The sequence below is a fragment of the Halichondria panicea genome, chromosome 3 (genome assembly GCF_963675165.1).
Source record: "Halichondria panicea chromosome 3, odHalPani1.1, whole genome shotgun sequence".
NCBI lineage: Eukaryota > Metazoa > Porifera > Demospongiae > Suberitida > Halichondriidae > Halichondria > Halichondria panicea.
The window spans coordinates 3,203,637-3,226,234 of record NC_087379.1 but is presented as its reverse complement, the minus strand read 5'-3'; the positions used below and the strand labels follow the sequence as shown (position 1 = coordinate 3,226,234).

Below are 22,598 nucleotides of genomic sequence, written 5' to 3'. Positions count from 1 at the left end.
TAGTGTCATGAATAACAAAATTATACAGCAAAAAGCCAGTGATTTATGTGAGTCTGAGGTGTGCCTATGAGCTCTTCGATTTCTTCTTAGACCCACCACTGCTGGACTTCCCCTCTGATATGACATCCTGCCAGGGTAGTGGATTCTTCCTGAACATTGGCCATGGTGGGACCACCAACTATGAGGGGGGTGAGAAGTGAATGATGTCTAAGCTAATACGACTGTGTCTAATAATGCACTTCTCATATTTCACCCGTGCCCATGCAATAATAATACTTGTATATACAGTTGAGCCTGGATTATCCAAACCCCGATCATCCGAAATTTCGGACGAAAGATTCGGCCAAACTAATAGAAAACACGTACTCGCACATGTGCATTAAGTGTCCTTGTGTTGCTGATTAACAGAAGCAGCTAAGCGCTTTAGCTTAGCCTGACAGTATAGGTTGCTACCTTGTTCTGTCCACCGATGCATTATGTCCAAAACTAGTACATTAAGTAAGAGCTCTGGACATCTTTAGCTGATTTTGCATGCAAAGGCTACTAGAATTATTGATGAGCGTGGCTCATTCATGAGTCATTCTGGTATTCGACTGGGTTAAGGTTCCCATATCAACGCTCATCAGATACAAAGGTGTAGACAGCAGGACGGTGGCCATGGAAGTTGGAATTGAGGAAGACTATTTGTGGGGCAGGGGGAGCGTGTATGGCGCCATGTATAGTTCTAGGGGGACCCCCTGTGGTGCCATATACGATCCGGGGGGCCCTCTGTTATGCCACATACGGCCCAAGGGGATAGCATTTAGGGGGATCAATTATTGTGTGACAGGACAACCAGAAGCTTCACTACTATATGTATGTAGATCAGACCAAGGCCTGTGAACTATCATGATAATTATAATTATGTAAGGTGTGGATATATATACACACACGGTAACATTCCCTCTCTCTCATGTCTTACCAGTACGTTCACCAGTACTCCGGCTCCTAGGATTGCTACCGTCTGAATCAGCTGCTGGCAAACGTATCCCCACACAAAACCTACTGCCTGTGGAAGATAAGAGCAAGCATGGAGCAAGTAGTGATTGATAAACACCAAAGAATCAAAACACTTATGACAATTTAGTTTTAGCAGAATATAATTTTGCCTGCTGAGGCTATATCTAGTGAATTAAAAGCACCACTATTGCAGGTACGTTACTAAATGCCTATAACTCTAATACACCTATCAATGGCAAGCTCCACCTCCCCCAGCACGGGCATAGGTGGGGATTTGATCTCGAATTTTGCCAAGGGGCAGGGCAATTGATTTGACATAGTTGCGCATGTGCACTAACTACACAGTCATGTGGTAATCCGGTACTGATCATTGCACTTATACACAAGGATTTGACATCGAGGCTGCCCCCAGATGTGGTGCAGTTGAATTATGTTCCCCACCTATGCCCGTACTTTATAGGTGCATAAAACCTCTACACATATTAGCCACAATCAAAAACACATCTTGCTAGACTCTAAAACTCACTGCAAATAAAACGATGATGACAAGCGATAATCTTTCAGCAAGTCTCTGTCCCTCAAAATCCTACAGTGTGACATGTACATTGATATTAAAATGAAATCTGCTTACCATTGGGTTAACCTACCATTGAGGGTGTGTTGTCCACTAGAGTAGAAATCACAGGTATATTCTTCATTTTGAAATTGTTTAAAGTTTATACTGTATTACTACACAGGATATGGATCAGGAGTGGAGAGTGACTGAAGCAAACTTTCTCTGCTTTCTCGTATTGATGCCCACTATAGTATTGTAGATCTACATGTAGTTTTATTTAAAGCTCACCACACAATGAGATAGCTCCAAAAGTTTTTTGTGCATTTGTGTACGTGTAGGAGGAGAAGAAGATGACATTCTTTTGTCGTTTCAAAAGCTCTACCCTGTGTATGGGAGTGTGTTGGTTGATGATAGTTGCTCTGGGCCCTCTGACAGTGTGCTCTGAGGACCTGTATCGAGTCCTGGGTGTGTCTCGATCTGCCAGTGAGAGTGACATCAAGAATGCTTACAGGAAACAGGCCAAGCTTTGGTGAATTGTGGTAGCTACTGGCTTTGTTGTCAAGGTCACTCAAATCGTAGGCGCATGTTACCAAATGAACCCACCTGTTAGTAGTATCACATCACCACGTACCTAAATATTGCCTATAATTATGCAGGCACCCTGATAAAAATCGATCACCAGATGCCCGAGATAGATTCACTGACATCAATGAAGCATATGAGGTACCTACACGTTACAAGTTTTATATGGATGTACCTTGTCGTACAATACATTTTTTGGCGAATTTATCTGCTCACTAGTCACATTGTTAGTTGTGGTGAAAGCTTGATTCTCCTGTTACAACCTGAAATGTACGTGTAAACCTTATTAGTGACCACACCATAGCATTAGGCTCTCTGTACACTATTCTACACACTTCTGCTGGGTTTTTGCTTTTATGTTTCAAGTGAAGTGAAAAGGATTGTATCACTAACGTTGGCATCCCGCATTGTAATTTTATTCAGGTATTATCTGATTCTGAGAAGAGACGTAACTATGACGTAACAGGCCGTGTGGGAGAGTCTCATCCCCAGAGCCATGGCTTCCCTCGAGGACAAGGTTTCAAATTCTCAGAGGGGGGATTCAGATTCGTGTTCCAGTCTTCTGGGCCCACCCATCGTAGTGACGGTATAGGTACTCAAGTGTTTTATGCAGAGATCCTGGGCAATAGTCATCATAAGCCATACCTGCTTAATTTTTACACGGACTTCTGCATGCGCTGTGCTGATGTGGAGGTCATATGGAAGGCTATGCACACGGTGAGGGGCTCCATGCTTAGTCACGTGATTACAAATTCACCCTTTTATCTTGGGTTGCTAGGAGCCTCAGGCGTTAACCTCTAACCTTCATAATACAAACATTCACTTTCTATCTCACATGTGCTTTAGTAATACATGTACACTGTACATGAAAGTATCATGTACATGTATGATAGTCATTACCTTGTAAAAAACAACAACAGTAAACGTTCTGTTTTGATTTGTAAATGAATTGAATTGGAGTCATTGTGTGGAGCCATTGCAAGACTGACTAGTAATCATAGTTGTTCTACATTGTACATGGTTTACAAATGAAAACTAATGCCACTGACCATAATTATTGTTCCTCTTCCACAGGACCTCTCCTCTCAAGGGGTCGGTCTTGGTAGTGTGCACGCTCGACTACACCCCCAGATCATTCAACACTGTGGTGTAAGTCATGTGCCCTCCATTGTGGGTGTGGTCTCTGGTAGAGTGCATCGCTACTACGGCCAGCTGAGAGACAAGAACACCATCATCAGCTTCCTCGATAACATCTTACCAAAGCATATTATCACTCTGGTGAGCCCTCAAAGGTTGTCTATTCCAAATGGTACATGTATATGTAGCTACCAAAAGTACTTAGACTCTCGCTATTCTGGCTCTCTGAAGTACAGCCACCTTGATATACCGGCCATTTGGTTTGACATCGATTTCTAGCTAGATGTTTACTGCACAAAACTCACCCTGAAATACGGCCACTTGATGGCTTTAAAATATGGCTCATATTTACTGGAAATCACATAGTGAAAGTCATATTATCTTTGCACCCAATTCAGATCACTGAGAGCAATGTGGACTCGTTCCTCTCAGAGGCCATAGCCAGGAATCGTCCACGCTTGGTACTGTTCACTCCGAGGGACTCTCCCTCCTTGCTCTACAAGCTGACAGCCTTTGCTCATCAGAGAACGGCAGACTTTGGGTTTGTAACTACAGTGAGAGGAGATGGAGTACTGTTGCAAAGGTTTGGGGTGAGGATTGGAGAAAAGAGACTAGCTGTGTTTAAGGAGTATCACCTGCCAACCACTGTCATGAAGGTTAGGAGGGTGTGGGTGCTCTGTGCTATATAGCTACTACCCCCATTGGGCTTAGGAATACGTATCTCGAATTGCTATAGTACTAGTAGGAGAGCCAAAAGCCTCAATACGGTATAGCCCCCTCCATCACTCTTTTAGAGTGTAAGTTAGCTGGTAAATGTGTTACTTCAGCAATTAGAGTAAAGTATTATTAACATGTACTTATGTATGTGCACATTTTATTTTTTCTTGGCGCTCATGTACTGAACTGTGCACTATAACTTATTTCACTTGTAGGTCTACACATAATTTTGATTCTCCTATTCCCCCTCAGGGTCCTCTGAACAAGGCTGTCCTGCAGTCAGCAGTGGAGGGGCTCATTCTCTCCCTCCCTAGGCTCTCCTCACAGCACATGCTTGACACAGTCTGCCCTCTCTCAGGAATCAGGTGGGTGATGACTCTAATTATGGAATGGGTATGACGATGACATTCAGGGTAGATTGTATTCGTGTACATGTACGAGTGTAGGATTTGTAGGATTTGGTGCTATACATGTAGATCGCATGTTTGAATGTTGTATGTGCAGATATCGTTTTAAGGTCACTATGTTATATGCAGCTAGGTACAATACATGCACATGTGCAGGTAATAAATTATGCTCCTTTTCATGCATATACTGTTTCACTGTCTTCAGTTTCTGTGTTGTCCTGCTTGTCAGTGGGCTGGCTGAATACAATGATTCTCTGACAGCTGCCTTCAGGAGAATACCAGCCGAGGAGCCTTCATTGGTAGATAAGTTTGCCTACATTGATTCCACAAGGCAAACGGAGTTTCTGACACCCCTTCCCCCCATCACTGGTGTGGCCTGCTCCTCAGGGGGGACTGCAAGACCAGTGAGTGAATGAATAATTACATTCTGGGTTATCACTCACATATGTAGTTGTGTATTGGCTATTCTCAGTTACTTAACATTTCGAGGTATTTCAAACTAAATTTCAATTCACTGTACTGTACATGTACATGTGTGTGTACAAATGTATGTATTTATTCAGCGCTTAAAACCTCCCAGGTTCTCATATTGAGCCGAGCATACAACCGGTTCAGCTGGTTTGATGGGTTCTGTGATATGGACACACTTCTCTCTCATCTCTCGTTACTGAGGGCCAATAGCGCTGGCATGAGACCACTACCACGCCTACCAACACTCAAGGATGAGGAGGCTCCGGTAAGACACCACTCCCAATGAGCAATACTCTCTACCAGCACCTAATCTTTGTATGGTCTCTTCACGTGAACAATGTTTTCATCTCTGATAACATGCATGTAATGTACGTCACTGTGTGAACCTAAATATTGTAGTGAATTTGTCAATGCAGTATCTTATTTGTGTTTTAACAATGGATCTGAATAGGAGGAGTGCATGTTAGTAACTAGTTGCTTGCAGTTTCTCTTCTGTTCAGTGACTGCAACAGAGTTGTAATACAAAAACATAGTACATGTAGCACCCAAGTTTCTTCACTGTAGGGATGGTTGGGTCGGATGTGGAATAGAGTGTCTGAGTTTGTCCTTGACCTCAACGACTTCCTCCTAGCTCTAGAGAGGTGAGCCTATGTATAATATTGATTATCAGTGCAATCAGTACATGTACATTCATACGTTTATAAGTACGTATTCACTATAATTATGCCATGTAGTGGCGTGTACACTCCAATGATGAGCCTGCTGTTTGCTGTGCTGGTGTTCTGCATGGTGGGACTGTGCCTAGGCTCTGCAGAGGACCCAGACAACAGGTATAATGTCCTGTGTTTTAAATAGTTACATGTACACCTACACGTATGTAGTGACAATTTACCCATTACACAAGTAATCGGCTAAGTAATACACACACATTCATGATTGTACTTCTCCCACATTGCTCCCATTACAGGCTACGAAAAAATGTTGAAAAACAGAACACTGACCACACTACTCACAATGAAAACCACCCACTCCACACTCCTCACAGGTCACACCAGGCACATCTGTACCAAATGAACCAACACTCTTACGAAACTTCTGTCGAAGGAAAGCACGGTCAGGCACAAATAGCATTAGTCATTCTTATTGATTCTCACAACGAAAGTGAAGCGAAACAAATGATGCGAGCTTTTCTGAAAGTTACTAGTCAATACAGGGACCACAGACTGACACTATGGTACCTCTGCTACAGAACTCACGAAGATTGGCTCGAGACTATGCTGGAACAATGTATCGGAATGAAGTATGATAAAATTGGAATGCGTGTTTCGGACTGCTTGTCTGGGAATGTGGCTACTGTGGTTGCTTTACTGGGCTCTAAAAAGCAACTGTGCGTATTTCCAGAGACAGAACCCACAAATAATTGTAATGGGAACTCAAACTTCGATGACACCCACTTGAATACTCACGTAAAAACTCCGTCAGTAGGAGATACTCTTGGGAGTGTGCTCGATTTCGATGATGAGGATAGTAACTCAAATAGAAGAGCTCAAGAGAATGGAGGTGTTACGCAGCAAAATGGCAGTACAAGAGGTGATGGTGTGTGCAGTAGAGCTGAGCAAATAAGAACTAATTTTGAAACCTGGATGGAGAAGTTTGCAGACGGCACTCTGAAGCGATACAAAGTGACAACCTGGCCATCATGGACTTAATTTTACTGCTTTTATTTAATATATTACGTACCACTATAGTTATTTATTCACTCACGTTCGTGGCCTTTATGCGTATAATTATAGCCTCCTTCGTAGGTTCTTCTAGTTCTTTGTCACAGGGTCTATAAGATAAAATTTGGAGACAAATAGGAGAAAGAATGAAAGAAACTAGTGAATCTTGTGCACCCCCCCCCCCCAGGAAGCCATAAACTGTTTAGTATGCTAACACAAATTCAAAATTCCTTGGGGCGGGGCATAATAGCTGCAGTTAAGTTATATATATATAGCTTTTGTAACGGCATTCGACAAAAATATCATGAAAAAAGTGTCAGCATTAATTAGTAGTTGTGTTGTATAACAGTAACTGAGGTTACACAATACTATCATCGTAAACAACAATACTGGTGTCATCATCTATGTTGGATGAGACAGGCATATCATCACTATATACTGCAAGTCTCATTCCAGTTCCAGCGAGGCGGTCCATTCCTAGGAACAACAGAGCTCTCTTGTGGAGTGGGAGATGGGAACTATAGAAAGATAACCGTTCGTACGAGTTGCTGGGACGAGGGTCACTGTCCATGTAATTTTCCACATTAGGCTTTATGTAGCTGTAAGAAAAAGCATCCTGATTCATTGTACAAGAGTTAAACATGACGGTAAAATGCCACTGGCTCAACTGTACAAGTAATAGTTGTACCATGGATATCAAGGGTGGATTGGATTTTTACTACCGAGGGCAGTTCTATGTAATACATACAACTGCACGAGGTTGTATAATAACAATACACACGCAGATATCCATGGTACAGGTAGCTTGTACTATGAACACCTATTGATTAGAAGCTGTTATCGAACACCCATTTACAACTGAGAACCGTATATATAGCAGGTAAGTTTCGTGAGTAAAAATTTCGTTTAGTCTCGTGGCTGCACGGCATTCCTACGTTCCGATAAGCCACGCCTACGTTAAAATTTCATGGAGGTCAGCCTGCCCACGAAAATAACGAATATTTTACCCCACGAAAATTACCTGCTATACGGTAGTACAGTGGCGGATCCAGAGGGGGTTCTTTGGGTTCAATTGAACCCCCCTTTGAGAAAGAAATGAGTGGGAGGCTCAAGCAACTAGTTAGCAAGTTGTTCCTTTCTTACTAGCTTTCACATGCACTTCTCACTTACCTTTAGTTCTTGTTAGTCCTGCAAAGCTTTGTGTGTGCAGTTTCAGTGACTCACTATGAAGGCTAAAAACTCTCCAGCGTAGTGCATACAGATTGCTTATGAAAAGTGATGACCTTTTTTTTAGGGAATAATTCGGTGTGTTAATGCGCATGCTCACTGTTTCAAAGAAGTGACGACCTTTTTTTTAGGTAAAATAACAGTCCACCCGCTCAGAGCCCTGAAACCCTCCTTTCAAGAATCCTAGATCCGCCACTGTAGTAGTAAACGCTCTTTGATCCCTGCCGTGCATGCACTGTGCACATTTTGTGTGCGTGTGCTTGCACTTGACAAACCACATTTACAACTTCACACAACCCATCTCCAATGTGGTCCGGTAGTTTTAGTGAATCTGATTGGATACTGAAGAAATGATCTTCACAATGTGATCCTAGTGTGTCACAGTGTAATTATAGTGTCCTATAAAAGAGTGGCTCCTTAAGTGTGAAGGGTGGCCTTTAGGCTGACCACAGCCAATGTACCCTAGGGTACATGGGATTTGTACCCTGGAGTATCCTGAGAGTTTCAATGGATATTCCTTAGTGTCAGAGCACATCATGGTACAAGTATAGGATATACCACACCTAAGAGAAGGATATGGGGTACATATCCTCTGAGTAGGTGTGGCATATCTAACTTATACTATGTGACCACAGCACTATAAAAGGTAGCAACAATTCAATCCATGATGCAGACTGCAAAAAGAGCAAGACTATACCGGATTTTTCAGCCGTCAAATATCTAGTTGAGCAACAAGTCGACTCCTACGTACAGAGATGCTCAGGAGCTTCCTTGGTCCAAGCGTGATCATTCCACATCCCTCACTGGAGTTGCAAGCTTTTCTTGGGTAAAATGTATCCATGGAGGCTTAGCCATCTTGTTGGAGAGCAGCTTCCGTGTTTCTGCCGTCACTTTGAGTCTTAGTAGCTACCGTCAAGCATGGCTCCTTTCTCTTTGCTTACTTTCTTGAACAAATGAAAAAACTAACTGAAAACAGTGCATGCCTGGGGCTGTATGCTATATGTATCCTACAGCTGTTGACCAATGAGATCAATTAGTGGTGACGTAAGTGTGGTATAATTACTGTTACTAGGGGTGTAGCCAGGATTTTGGAGAAGGGGGTGCTATCATAGATGAAAGAGGGCGTGAAGCGCCCGATTTTTAGCCGCGCAGTGCTGAAATTTAGTTGACCGGAAGCCACACCTCTTATTAATGACGTTATAATTGCCAAGTTGGACGTGGCTAAACGTTTACATGTAGAGAAGCTGGCCGCGATCACAAAAGAGAACTAGTTTATAGATTTAACCCAGAATAGCTCACAGTTTAGAGACTGAATGGTTTTCCTTGCCTATATACTAGCTAGCTAACAGCCTAACTGCAGCAAGATCTGGAAGAGAAGGGGTGCTCAGCTGGATAATCAGATACATTTCTATGTGATTTGTATGCTTGACTCAGGCTGGTTAGGGGTTCTCGAGCACCCCTAAGCACCCCCCTGGCTACGGCCCTGGTTACAGCTTTATGCATGCACATATCATGCATGCACATGCAGATTTTACCATTTGAGTAGGAGAGAGCTGCAGACAACACTGACAGAGCTGAAGGCCATTGCGGCACTGGCCATCCACGGCTCGAGGATAAAACCAACAGGTGACAAGACACCTGCAGCAATTGGGATGCCAATCATGTTGTAGAATATTGCCCAGAAAAAATTGATCCTGATTCTACGAACTGTTCGACGAGAGATATCAATGGCTGCCACAACATCAACAAGGTTACTCTGAGGAAAGTATAAAATGCACATAATTCAATTGAGTGTAATTATACCCAATTAATACCTTCACTAGTACAATGTCAGCTGCCTCGACTGCAACATCAGTCCCTGTTCCAATTGCTATGCCAATATCAGCTTGAGCCAGAGCAGGAGAGTCGTTGATACCATCACCAACCATGGCCACCTGTGACACAAAAGTAATCAATGCGCGCATACAAATTGATATCAATTGCTGGTATAAAAATGATGTTTATATCAAACACGTATGTACTTGCACGAACCTTCACTTTCCCCTCTTTTTGAAGATCAGATATCTGGTTCTTCTTGTGAGAAGGCAGTACTTCAGCATAAACCTCGTGAATCCCAACCTCTGCTGCAATAGCTTGAGCTGTTCTCCTATTGTCTCCAGTCAGCAGCACCACACGGTGGCCCATCTTCTTCAGGGAAGATATTGCCACTTGTGCCTCAGATTTGATGCTGTCTGCAATGCCTATTGCACCAACAAGGATACCTATAATATGCATGTGTGTGTTGGTTAGATTTGCAATATACCAGATCAGCTCACTGTCTACAGATACCAGGACCACAGTTCTTCCTTGCGTCTCCCAGGCCTGAATTTTTTCCTCCATTCCCATTACCACATCTATGCCATTCTCACTCATCCATTCCCGATTCCCAATCAGTACCTATGTAATTATAAGCATCAATATACAGATGTGTGGAGTATGTATGGAGGATTGATCAGCCTATAAACATACTTTATAAATCCTTGGTGGGCTGGCTCCACCTCTCTGCAGGGATAAGAGGGAAGTCGAGCTCTGTATAACGATGAGTCTCTTGAGTGGAATGGTGTTTTCCCACGTGTCAGAGTTGGAGTACTGGTCCACTCCCAACACAGTGCACCGCAGCCCGCGACCCGGCACTGCCTCAAATTCCTGACACTCTCCTCTCAATTCACCACCCAGAGCCTAACAGCACATGGAAAGAATGGTATGTAACAATGTGGCTTTTACATACTTGTCTAGAATATTTGACGATAGCTTTTCCCAGAGGATGCTCAGAGTTGCTCTCTGCCAGACCTACAAGGATTGTGAAGAGGGGACTTGTACATATTGCCTCTTTGACAAACAGGATTGCTTTGGTAACCCTGGCCTTTCCGTGAGTAATGGTGCCAGTTTTGTCAAACACGACAGTTTTCACCTAATATAAAGAGAGCAGGATAACATACAAGGGCCATGATCAACTTCCTCCCCCAAAGATTTGCGTTCAGAAATCTTTCTCTTAGTAGGCACATGGCTTGTTCTGTTGACTCATGCATAAAGCAAGACACCAAAGTATTTCTGGGGAGGAGATAGATCTAGCTAGCCATGTAAGCTTGACAAGATTAAATGACAGTTACCCTTTTTTGCTGGATTCGACTGTGCCTACATGCACTAGCTGGCAAACTCCATTTAGAATCTGACCCCATTTAATACAAAATGTGCTTACCATGTAGTGCATGGGTAACTTTTGTCAGGTAAAAAGTTAGTAAATTTTCCGTAGGTGAACTGACCTCAACGAAACTTTTCTTCACGAAAAGCTTTAGGGGTGGTTTACTGGAACGCATGCAGCAAATGAATTTTTTTACTTATACCACACTTACGTCACCACAAATTGATCTCATTGGTCAACAGCTGTAGGATATATAGAATATTAGCATACAGCCCCAGGCATGCACAGTTTTTCAAGTTGTTTTTTTGTTTTTTCATTTGTTCAAGAAAGTAAGCAAAGAGAAGGTACTAAGACTCAAAGCGACGGCAGAAACACGGAAGGTGCTCTCCAACAAGATGGCTATAAAGCTTCCATGGGTCCATGGGCGCGGTTTAGATACATTTTATTCAAGAAGAGCTTGCAACTCCAGTAAGGGACGTCGAATGGTCAACGCTTGGACCAAGGAAGCTCTTGAGCATCTGTAGGAGTCAACATGTTGCTCAACTAGCTCTTTGACGGCTGCAAAATCCGGCATAGTCTTGTTCTTTTTTGCAGTCTGCATCGTGATTGAATTGTTGCTAGGGGGAGGTCCTTTTATAGTGCTGCGGTCACGTGGTATAAGTCAGATATGCCACACCTACTCGGAGGATATGCACCCTATATATCCTCCGCTACCGTGGTTACATACCCCTCGGCTCCGCCTCGGAGTAACCACGGTAGCGGAGGATATATGGGTGCATATCCTCCTCTTAGGTGTGGTATATCCTATACTTACAAAAGTTCAAGGTAATTACCCTCTACACGGCATTACACGGCATTACAGGACATCACCAAAACCCAAAATTCACCTCAGAGCACCTAATCTCCAAAATACCCACCTGGTCACCGGCAGTAAATCCCTTACCCTAATTCAAACTTCTGTATGACACCCTGGCTGATCAATGTCATTCCCATGCTATATATAGGGAAGGTTTTTCAACCCAAACCTTATGTGCGGTTTCTAGTGGCTCTCCGCCCTTGATGAGGATCCCATTGACAGCCCCCACACCAGTGCCCACCATCACAGCAGTGGGCGTGGCCAGTCCTAGTGCACACGGGCATGCAATCAGGAGCACAGCGATAGTGTGAGTAAATACTTTGCTAATTGAGTAACATATCTGACTGGGAAGAATGTCCGTTGCATTGATAGAAAAGTTGCCGTAAAAATAGGAGCTTGAAAAGTTGGACAAGTTATCAGATGAAAAGCAGTAGTCCTAGTAAATTAAAGGGAAAGGGAAAATGATTAATGTAAGATCACATATAATTTTGCATGCAGCACGATCTGCACACACAGGCGTTGCTGTATAGTACCTGTGGTGTTGTGCGTTGCAGAGTGATGATGATGGCCAGCCAGACAACCAGAGTAATGAGAGCCAAAACTAAAATGGTAGGGACAAAATAACCAGCGATGCGATCTGCTATCCTTTGGATGGGTGCTTTAGACGTCTGGGCCTCTTCAATTAGCTTCACAATTTGTGCCAACATGGCGTCTGATCCAATGTGAGTTGCTTCCAGATAAAGTACTCCATTTTGATTGAGAGTGCCTCCGATAACAGTGTCCCCTTTATTTTTGTCTACTGGCATTGATTCACCTGTATGTATAGTACATGCAGTGCATGCATGTCTTGCATAAATTGACTAGAGCTTGCTGATCATGAAACCTGCAATTATATGGCCTAACCAAGGACTATGCATATACACTGACCAGTGACGAGTGACTCGTCTACACTTGAGCTGCCACTGATGACTGTAGCATCAACTGGAATCTTCTCTCCTGGCACCACCTTGAGTGTGTCTCCTGTCTGGACCAGTTCCACTGCTATAAGCTCCTCTCTGCAGAAAACGGGTGTCACATACAACTAAAGTTGGTATGGGGCACATAATTATGATGATTGTTGACTACATGAGTCTAATACGTCGTACTCTTACACTCTATTTCTATTGTTAGACTTACTCTTCTAGAGCTCCAATAGAAGCTTTCTTGATGAGTCTGGCCTCTGTAGCCTGGAGGGACATGAGTTTGGCCAGAGCCTTGGATGTCTTCCCTCTAGCAATGTTTTCTAAACAGCGGCCGAATGAAACAAACATCAGGAGCATGGGTGCCGTCTCAAATAATGTCTTTGTATCTTGGTAAGTCGTTGTGGACGCTATGATCACGACTATCACCTGAAAACAATGAAGAGTATAATTATAAGCATGATCAATTAAAGTGCTCACTATACTCACTGAATAGACGTAGGCGATGGTGGTTGCCAGGGCGATAAGTACCTCCATGTTAGCAGTACAATGACGCAAGGACTTGAATGCAGACACATAGAAAGAGTATCCTCCAAAAACCTATACATGCATGTAATCACACATAAACTTGACATTTAAAATTCTACCAACATAATTCACTTTATGTGTACAGTATATACCTGTATAATAGAGGCAAGGGTGAGAAGAAGCACTTCTCTGAGGTTAAGTCCAGGTGTAAGCACAGGCCATTCAACAGACGTGAAAGCAATAATAATTGTGGGGATACCGAACACTAGAGAAAAGAAGAAGGTGATATACCATCTGCGAAGGGAGCGATTGTCACTGAGATTACTTTGGGCGTTGCCTTCATTGCCTAGATGAGCATCAAACCCAGCATTCTGCATGGGGAAGATCTATCATGGTAAATTCTATACTTTTGTGCTCTGATTACTGCATGAGTCTAGTGCACTTGTCAATCTAATACCAATCCCTCCCTACCGGGGACAGGTGAGGATTAGACCAATCACATTATCTAATACCCCTACCTTTGGGCATGTTATTTAGTCTAGTCCCTAGTAAAACATGGGGGTTATGTGGGGATTAGACCTATCACACTACTGTATACATAGCTATTTCTTCATGGTTTCACTAGCGAGAATATAACAAATTATTTGAAGTACAGAATCACTATATAAATATTGACAGCTATTCTCTTATAAAGCTAGTGAAGTCAAGAAGGCAGAGATTGCTCAGGATGTAAATTTTGCTCTCACTGTACTCAGCATGTGTTGGAAGGAAGAGTGTGGCAGACATCATGTGATCTTTAATTGACCTTTAACCCAATGCATGTATCAGGTAATCTGTCTAAGTCCCCTAGGGGTAGGGGAGCAACTTTAAACCTAATCCCCAACTAATCCCCACCTATCCCCGCTATAGAGGGGAGGTGGGGCATTACTTTGACAAGTGCATAGTATGTAACTACATGCGTCCCCACGCAGTTGGAAATGAATAGCAGATCATTACTATACATAGCAGTTATAATTGTAGATACTGTTTTGGAGGTGTCCATGGGATTTAGAACACCACAGGTATTACTTTAGTGCCCCAAGCATAGCAAGGATACTACGAGTACCTGAGGGTTTCTAAATCCCATGGACACAGACAAAACAGTGTTTAACAGGAACTCATTTAGATAATAGTACGCATGCGCAATGTCGTCCTTAGGCTTCTAGAGGTTACTCCTCTGCAACATTTTTCATGCGTATATTTTATCAACTATATAGTGTCTCACTGTTGATTGTATATATAACTTATGTAACCTTGACAATCTGTATGACATCACGCGGTCCAAGGATGGTGGAATCAAACTCAACATGACTCCTGCTGGTTGAGAGTGCAACAACAGCTTTTTCTATTCCGTTTGTGCCCAGGAGAGTCTGCTCTATCGTATGCACACACGAGGAGGAGGTCATACCTTCAATCTGTAGGAAGTGGGAGGGCAGAATATAATTATGCTGAACGATTAACAAAGAGAACAACAGGTCCCTATTGCAAGTCCACTGATTAATCACAATATCCAGGGGGGGTTGATCAACAAACTCACGATCAAATTGATCTTCCCCTGCTGGTATCCATATTGGTCTGCAATGAGGTTTGCCCCAAAGCCCAGACTAGAAATGTCCCTGACCAGCTTCTCTGGGTCAGTCTGCTCTGGGTTGTACTGAATCTCAGCCTTCTCAGACAGTAGAGCCACCACCACTGAGTGGACTCCTGCAGTGGGAAAGGGGGCAAGTGTATACGTTAACTTATTCCCAGTGGACCAAGACATGTATAATATACATTGTGAGACTAATATAGATCACAAGTACATAATCATAGCAAATGGTATATTTGGCTTGAAGTATTCTACATAATACGCATAGCAAAACTTGTTTTCCGCTCTACTTAGGCCACACCAAATTGATCTTATGTTTCACAGACTTTTAATCCTCAAAAACAGACCAGAATGGCAGGCAAAAAAATAATGAATATCATTTATAAAACCACGAACGGAGTCATGCACAACACACCACAAAAAATCACTTTAGCAAAACATTACAACATTTTGCTAGATCATGTGGCTATTCTGAACTCTGACCTGGACCACTATTTTTTTTTGCATTCTGCAAAATTATGACCCGGAAAGTCCGTGAAACACAAGATTAATTTGGCGTGGCCTTAGTATAGTTTGCTCTGCAACCATTATTTTAGACTTTGAAGCAACAATCATGGCCGACTCTTCTACACCATTCTCACATGCAAATGTGATTGTACATGTGTGTACTAGTAGCTTAATGTTGTAAAGCTTTGGCCCCTCCACTGAGGCATCAGCACCCATAGTGCTTTCATTAACTTTTGAGCGACCATTATAACCTTTGACCAATGAGACAAACCTTTCAGAGAGGGACACAATATGCGAAATATTTTGTCCTTGGGCCAAAGTTTGGGACAAAATATTACGTCACAGGTCAACCAGCACTACCCAGAATAGTTGAACCATGGTATCTAGGTGTATTGGGTCAGTATCCGAGGGCATTTATATTTTTAGAGACAGGCGCAGCCCACAGACTTCAAAACCACCAGTATTATGTATATGTTATGTAGAATACTTCAAGCCAAATATACAGTTTTAGCTTTTATCGGTTAGGCAAACAACTAGGCCTGGTCTAGTTGTCTGCGCATGCGTTAGTTGTTTGTCAGATTCTGACGAATGGATATTCTTGTTCATTTTTGTGACATTTATATTCGGGTACTATCGTTACTAGAAGTCAGTTCCCGTTTTATCATTATTCTTAGTTGAAACTTCTATCTTCTCTGAAGCTTAGAAGACTAATATTATTCTGAAGACTGAACAACAAGGGAAGAGGTATAAAGCTTTGTCAAGCTTGTTAAGGTCAGATATTTTTGTGTGGGCCCTATGCTATCAAATCATGTTTGGCAAGATCTATAGGTAGACTAGTTTCAATATAGTGGGTCAAGTGACTAGAGCATTTGGTGCTGCCATCATCAGCTCGTCGACAATGACACTATAACCGAGAAATTTAGATCTACACGTATTTAGAATGTCTACTTCTCTGCACAGGAGCAATGGCTAATATCCAGCTATCCCAACAGTGCTCCTCTAACGGACGAGACTGGACAGTTTGAGGTAAGGGTTTAACCGTCTTTGGTTTCTTAATATTGTCCTATACTCACAGGACTGGAGTATGACCTGCTCGTTCGAGCGTTGCTGGGTAGTTCAGAGGCATCAAGAGAATCTACGTTTTCTCAAGCAAAATTTACCTGAGTTACGAGTTGGGGCCTAGAATCAGAGAGGTCCAGCAGCCTGCTAAATCTTCTTGAAACGTAATTTGAAGACATTCAATCATCCTGAAGTTTCCCTGGGTCACTGTAATCGTGCTGCAGCATAACTGGCAACTCCCCAGGCCCTTGTGAAGCATCTCCCTATGTGCATCTTTTGTGTACTCACTCTGGTGCATTTTTTGTGTACAAATTTCAATTATAAATATTTTTGCCGACCACAAATACAATAAAAATTTGGCGCATGCGCAGACAACTAGTACCAGGCCTAGTGTTCGAATAAATCATTATAAAAAAGCGAAAACTCAGCCTGGGATCGAGGCTAAAGCCACAGCTAGCTAGCTGTTCATCATAGGCCAAACAATGTAGATACATGTATAGTGCATGGGCGTGAATGGGCCACACCTATGATTAAGCGCATGCGCACTATCACCCCTGCAATAGATACCAGGCTGTATTTAATTGGCCTGGGATCGAGGGGCTAATCCCTACCCAGATAAAATCGATTTGATAAAACTCATCGAGTCGATCCCTACCAGAAGAAGTTGATTTGCATTAAGTTGATCCCTACCAGATGAATTCGATGAAATCGATATAAACATCGAGTCGATTTATCCTTCTAGTTTGGGACACAAACACATGGTATTTTGTATCGCCATTTTGAAACAAAAGGCTCACTATAATAATACACGACATGTAAAAAACCTGTCTCTTGCTCCAGTTTCATGCAGAACTTCAGTCTACAAACTATATACTACTATAGAACTATAATAATGGAACAAGATTGTGAATTAGTGCTTGTAATTCCTAAATCTACCTCCTGTACTTGGTACAATTTCATAATTATGTAAGTAGGCCACTACTTTATGCTATTCTTGTATCGATTCTGGTAATTGCCAAACTGCTCCAAAAACCTCACTCATAGCTATATAGAGCAAGGCTTTGGGAATTAACAGCAAACTGCAGTTGTATAATTACATCATGCATTGCAAAGGGACTAGATCACAGCAGATTCAGCAAAGAAACAAAGCGCTCGATTATTTATGGAGACATGTATAGCTTTGCACGAATAAAGCTAGTGCTCTGTATACACCATGACAAAACCATGCATGAGCTATACTTTAATACCAAATAGTAAAATGATACCATGGGTTGTACCAGGAGCATTTAAGGAGATCCCCCTCATATGCTCTTGGTTGTAAGTATCACATTTACAACTGGGAATAATATTCTGTGGGTCCTGGTGTTTGTCTTCTTTTCTGTTTGGTCATCCGTAGTTCTTGTGGGTCTTGATCTATATTACTATTGATTCCTCTATTTTCTTTTCTTGCATGATAGATCATAAAGTGCACTGAACTGCTCTCTTTTTATATCAACTATAATAATTGTAAGTGACACTGTTTGCAAAATGCATTCAGAATCTTTAACCTAGCTATATAGCTTGCATGTGTGCAAATGCAGAGAAGAGTGCAATGCAGTCAGTCGATGGTACAAAATATTCCAGAGGGGGACATTTGGATATTAAATTGTTGTCCCCTGGACATAGAATAATAATAATTTGGACAAGATACTTCAGAAAAAATATTCAGTCACAGTATAATTAATAAGGAGTGCTGCAAGCTGCGCTGTGCTAATACCTCTCGTCATGTTTTGCTTTTGCTCAAAAACTATACAGTGGAACCTCTTATAACGGACTCTCTAAATAGCAGACCCCTCTGTTATAGCGGAAAACATGCCTTGTATACCAACTGCTTTTACTAGTGTACTTGTTCTGAGCTTTGGACAACAGACAATCGCCTTGCACGAAAGATGCATTTAGTGCAAAAATTAACCTCCTATAACGGACGGACAAGGTGTGGTTATAGTCAATATAGATCTACAAGCATGCCATTCCCCTACCTGCTACTCCACAGCAGTCTAGTCTGAGTACTTCTTTCCTTCAAAGGATAAATGCCTATATCAAGTAAGTTGGACCCCATGCCAGTTGCTGGGGATGTGTTACTGCTTGAAAGAGACTCAGTAGACAGGTCTGCAGTTCCAGTGTGGACTTAAAACAGGATGACATTGTTGGTCATGCTCCTAAAATACTAACATTTCTTAGTAAGAGAACTGCTGTGACTAAGCATATTCTTATCATGTGTGCATGCACAGTTCAGATTCAGTCTGCTGCAGTTCACTATTCAGTTTCACTAGGACAGTCCACTTGCATTTTCCAACATTTACAATAATGTCAATTTGTGTTCCCAAAGACCATGGCTACATGCATACTGATTCAGTTCATCAGTTTGAAGTCTCATTAAACACATTTGAGGTAACGTAACCTTATATAGTAAAACCTCCCAATAAAAAACACCTCCGAATAGCGGAAAAAACCTCCTGCACCAACTTATCCGTTATTCGGAGGTTCCACTGTATTGTGTTATAGAAGAGGTAATTATAGTTTGCTTTGTATAATGTTACGTTATTATGTTGTATTATAATGTTACTCTGATGGTTTGATGAATGATCTTCTATAAAGCAACTGCATGTGGATATACAATGTAAGTATTTTGCATTTTCTGTCAGTGAATAAGAAAGAGTTGTGTATCTTCTACATGGTAGCATTGTATAGTGTTTTGTGGCTTACCAGGACCTCATGAAAAAAAGAAGAAATTGTATTCTGTCTCAAGTGTGTAGATCCTGAGACAGAATACAATTTCTCCTTCTTTTCATGAGGTCCTGGTGAGCTTTAGTTTGTAAATCTACGAATCAAAATCCAAGAGAATGCGGCTAGAAGCCTATAGAAGCTGTTAGTTTTCGTCGCATTGAAACAGTTGAGCAGTTACAGCTGGAATACACACACACACACACACACACACACACACACACACACACACACACACACAGTCAACTTTACCATATCCCTTGTGCGGTTATGCCTCGAGGCATAATTATAATAATATACATGTACATGATGTGTATTTGTACCATGACCGTGACCGGTATAAACATAGAGATGACCGGTATAAACATAGAGAAAACCACCACATAATACTACTGTAACAGTGTATACAGCCACTGTTAGAAGGGATCCAGACCCTATAGAGTGTGTAGGCCCAGGATAGACCCTTGCATGCATACTGAATTCCCAGGTATTAAAAAATGAGATCAACACATGCAATTTTCTATATATGGGTGTATAAGTGTGGTTTGTCTGCAGTGACTATTTCCTACAGAGGAGGTAGACAGGTGGGTGCTGCTCAAGCAATTGGCCTCTGATTGAACTCAGCAATAATGTTGTACATGTTGTATACGGGCAGATAATTAGTGTTCAATTGCTAGAGGTATAGGCGGATAATTAGTGTTCTCAATCAGAGACTAATCGCTAGTGGGCAGATAATTAATATTCAATCAGAGACTAATTGCTAGAGGTGGGCAGATAATTAGTGTTCAATTATAGAGACTAATTGCTAGAGGTGGGCAGATAATTAGTGTTCAATCAGAGACTATTGCTGGAGCTGCAAGGTCTGTCTACCTCCTCTAATTTCCATTAGGGATGTACCTTATTGGTAACAAACTCCAATATACACCCTCCATACAGAACCGGAAACGAAAGCAGAGAATGTGAAAAACAACACTCCTGTCGACCAGGGCAGCATTGATCCTACCTAGTTTGTAGTCCATCACAGGGGCAGCAATTGATAGCAAAAAATACTTATCATACCCCGTTGGAAACCAGATAAAGATGTCCCATCCTTCTGACAGGAGCTTGAGAGCCTGGGCCTGTTCATTCACATGAGAGTGAGGCCTTCTTGATTCAGCAAGATAATCTGAACTATAGCTATATAGCTATAGCTAGCTAGACAAATCTACCGTATTTCTTCTAAAAGAGGCCCCCCCTTCTAATAAGGCGCCACCTGGAGATTTCTCCCGGCATAAAGCACTGTATAAATTTATTGGCTATTGCACACACTAGATCTAGTCTCGAAAAAGTAAAAAGCGGCACCTTATTCTTATTTAGAAAAAGTACAGATGCATAAGATATGGATCTTACTGTTCTATATATATACTTGAGAGTATACACAGAGCTACATTAAACTTTTACGGAGTAAATACGAGAAAAAAATGTACAAAATCTCTGTTTTTGTTTCCGGTTCCTAACCACGCCCAAATACAATCAATACCAGGCTATGTTGGCAACCTATAGCGTTATTATAGAGACAACTCAGCCTGGGGACGAGGCTTAATAATAACCCTCCTAGACTAAGATAGTCATAGACTATTTCAGACTATACCTGGTTTCTTTCCCATCTCTCTCTCTATTATAGAGACACAGGAAGCACAGCTCATGCCAGTAACTTGAATTTGGGCCCTTTTTCTGTTTGTGATTTGCTGGCTACTCTCATTTTCAGCAGCTTCTTTCTTCCTACAGACTGACTTTTTCTTCTGGGAAGAGGCAAACAGTTGCATGCATAGAATGCTCAATGCATCCGCATCAGTTACTTAACTTTTTATGGGAGGTTTTTTTGCTTAAGCTTACCTTGGAAAGCAAAACCTTCTTGTCTAGGCATTCCTCAATCTCACCAGCTAATGGTATTGCAGCATCCTCTGGACAAAATGGCTCAATCGCATCAGCTAATGGCATTGCAGCATCCTCTGGACCAAATGGCTCAATCTCATCAGCTAATGGCATTGCAGCATCCTCTAGACCAAATGGACTAACAGATGTTTCTAGAAACAAACGCACGACTAAAACACAATTTGATGCAGAAGACGGTAAAAACGATAGAAAGCACTCACCTATTATAATGTAAGTGACAATGAATCCCATATTATCTATGGCCTCCTTGATCTGTTCACTCGAGACTACAGCATCGTTGTACTCTACCACGCCTTCCTTGCCCTCTAATGACACTCGCACGCTCATCACTCCAGGGAGCCCCACCACAGTGCTCTCAATCAGGCTCACACACGAGTGGCATGTCATACCATCAATGCCGATACTGTCAACTCTTTTCTTGATGGCAACTCGTTTCGAGTTGGCCTCTGGAAGTGTTGTGCTACTTGCATCAAACCGCCTCTCTGTGGCTGGAGCAGCCTCGAGAGATGGTGTAGCAGAGGGCTTAGTAAGAATAGAGAAAGATTGTTTTACTGCAGCGTCAAAGCCCATGTGATTGGTCGCAATGGAGATATTGTCAGTATTCGTTTCTTGCAAATTATACACAACAAAAGCTTCTTTATTGGCCAAAGACACCTTGACCCCAATAACTCCAACTTGTGTTGAGAGTGTGCTCTCAATAAGCCTTACGCAAGAGTTGCATGTCATACCTTCCACCTGAATCACAGTGCCGTGACTGGTGTTCTCAATGCAGGAGCACACAAACACTTCCAAACCACAGTCCTTCTTCACTGTAGACTTGATGTCATTGAACAGCTGATCTTGGCTGTCCACATAACTGCAGGCTATCAGTCTCTCGTTAGATCCTTGAATCACATCACTTGACAGATATCCATTGATACTAGACAGAGCTGCAGTGACTTGACATGAGTAATTGATGTCCTTCACTGGTGTAGGGAAAAAATAGACTAAAATTTTTTGAGAATCCATGACGATTCAGTTGAAATACTTAATTAAAAGCTGCATATGTCACTTCAGTGCAAATGCAGAATGATAATAGATCTGCACAGCTTTTTTATCACGCGTAGGCGTCAGAGTTTTATCGTTCTATTGGAAAAGCAGGAATACTGATGCACACTAGTTGTTCGCCCAACCGTTATAAAAGCGAAAACTCGGCCTAGAATTGAGGCTAAGCAGTAGATCTGATGCCAAAGCTGGGTGCACAGCCTAATAACATGCGGAGCAATTAATTAAGGTTGTATCTGCTGGACCCAGTGAACAACTATTAATGACCAAACAATTACCTTCTAGCCTTCGGTATAAAATTCCAGATACAAACCTGGAACCG

At 42.1% G+C, this 22,598-nt stretch overlaps 3 protein-coding genes across 5 annotated transcripts in view; 1 reads left to right on the top strand and 2 right to left on the bottom strand.

The window, feature by feature from the left end:
• Nucleotides 1-1,807, bottom strand: part of LOC135332946 (signal peptidase complex subunit 1-like) — a 70,319-nt gene extending 68,512 nt beyond the window's left edge. Inside the window, exons 1-4 of the mRNA XM_064527881.1 lie at nucleotides 1,647-1,807; nucleotides 1,526-1,585; nucleotides 962-1,048; nucleotides 2-178 (exon numbers count right to left, since the gene is read on the bottom strand). Of these exons, the coding sequence (XP_064383951.1) occupies nucleotides 65-178; nucleotides 962-1,048; nucleotides 1,526-1,585; nucleotides 1,647-1,697 (312 nt within the window). The 5' untranslated portion in view covers nucleotides 1,698-1,807 and the 3' untranslated portion in view covers nucleotides 2-64. The remainder of the gene's footprint in view (nucleotide 1; nucleotides 179-961; nucleotides 1,049-1,525; nucleotides 1,586-1,646) is intronic.
• Nucleotides 1,808-1,816: 9 nt separating this feature from the next.
• Nucleotides 1,817-6,683, top strand: LOC135332934 (dnaJ homolog subfamily C member 16-like). Its single transcript, XM_064527867.1, has 11 exons — nucleotides 1,817-2,084; nucleotides 2,212-2,278; nucleotides 2,561-2,854; nucleotides 3,212-3,415; nucleotides 3,673-3,930; nucleotides 4,244-4,356; nucleotides 4,604-4,802; nucleotides 4,979-5,134; nucleotides 5,434-5,510; nucleotides 5,604-5,699; nucleotides 5,837-6,683. Exons 1-11 carry the CDS (start codon nucleotides 1,906-1,908, stop codon nucleotides 6,576-6,578), a joined length of 2,385 nt encoding a protein of 794 aa, XP_064383937.1. The 5' UTR covers nucleotides 1,817-1,905; the 3' UTR covers nucleotides 6,579-6,683.
• A 209-nt stretch (nucleotides 6,684-6,892) lies between these two features.
• LOC135332926 (copper-transporting ATPase 1-like) lies at nucleotides 6,893-22,316 on the bottom strand. 3 transcript variants are annotated; one of them, XM_064527858.1, is made up of 18 exons: nucleotides 21,433-22,316; nucleotides 21,173-21,381; nucleotides 20,928-21,078; nucleotides 14,918-15,084; nucleotides 14,634-14,795; nucleotides 13,494-13,712; nucleotides 13,303-13,413; nucleotides 13,031-13,242; nucleotides 12,782-12,909; nucleotides 12,388-12,668; nucleotides 12,024-12,290; nucleotides 10,585-10,767; nucleotides 10,326-10,535; nucleotides 10,133-10,253; nucleotides 9,849-10,078; nucleotides 9,632-9,751; nucleotides 9,353-9,573; nucleotides 6,893-7,189 (listed from the first exon to the last, which is right to left on the bottom strand). In XM_064527858.1, the coding sequence occupies exons 1-18, from the start codon at nucleotides 22,238-22,240 to the stop codon at nucleotides 6,949-6,951; spliced, it is 4,041 nt and encodes a 1,346-aa protein (XP_064383928.1). In that variant the 5' UTR covers nucleotides 22,241-22,316; the 3' UTR covers nucleotides 6,893-6,948. The 3 variants fall into 3 exon arrangements, with proteins under 3 accessions (XP_064383928.1, XP_064383926.1, XP_064383927.1); XM_064527856.1 differs by having other exon boundaries at nucleotides 9,849-10,253; XM_064527857.1 differs by having other exon boundaries at nucleotides 9,849-10,253; nucleotides 21,173-21,363.
• Nucleotides 22,317-22,598: the final 282 nt, after the last annotated feature.

What these genes read in the sequence shown, in the direction of transcription:
- LOC135332926 (XM_064527856.1), bottom strand. Translation starts at nt 22,240, where the DNA reads ATGGATTCTCAAAAAATTTTAGTCTATTTTTTCCCTACACCAGTGAAG. An exon ending in AAAAAGAGGGGAAAGTGAAG is followed by an intron (nt 9,752 to 9,848) that starts GTTCGTGCAAGT and finishes TTTGTGTCACAG; the next exon opens with GTGGCCATGGTTGGTGATGG. An exon ending in CTGACATTGTACTAGTGAAG is followed by an intron (nt 9,574 to 9,631) that starts GTATTAATTGGG and finishes TACTTTCCTCAG; the next exon opens with AGTAACCTTGTTGATGTTGT.
- LOC135332934 (XM_064527867.1), top strand. Translation starts at nt 1,906, where the DNA reads ATGACATTCTTTTGTCGTTTCAAAAGCTCTACCCTGTGTATGGGAGTG. An exon ending in TGCCCTCTCTCAGGAATCAG is followed by an intron (nt 4,357 to 4,603) that starts GTGGGTGATGAC and finishes CACTGTCTTCAG; the next exon opens with TTTCTGTGTTGTCCTGCTTG. An exon ending in TCAAGGATGAGGAGGCTCCG is followed by an intron (nt 5,135 to 5,433) that starts GTAAGACACCAC and finishes TCTTCACTGTAG; the next exon opens with GGATGGTTGGGTCGGATGTG.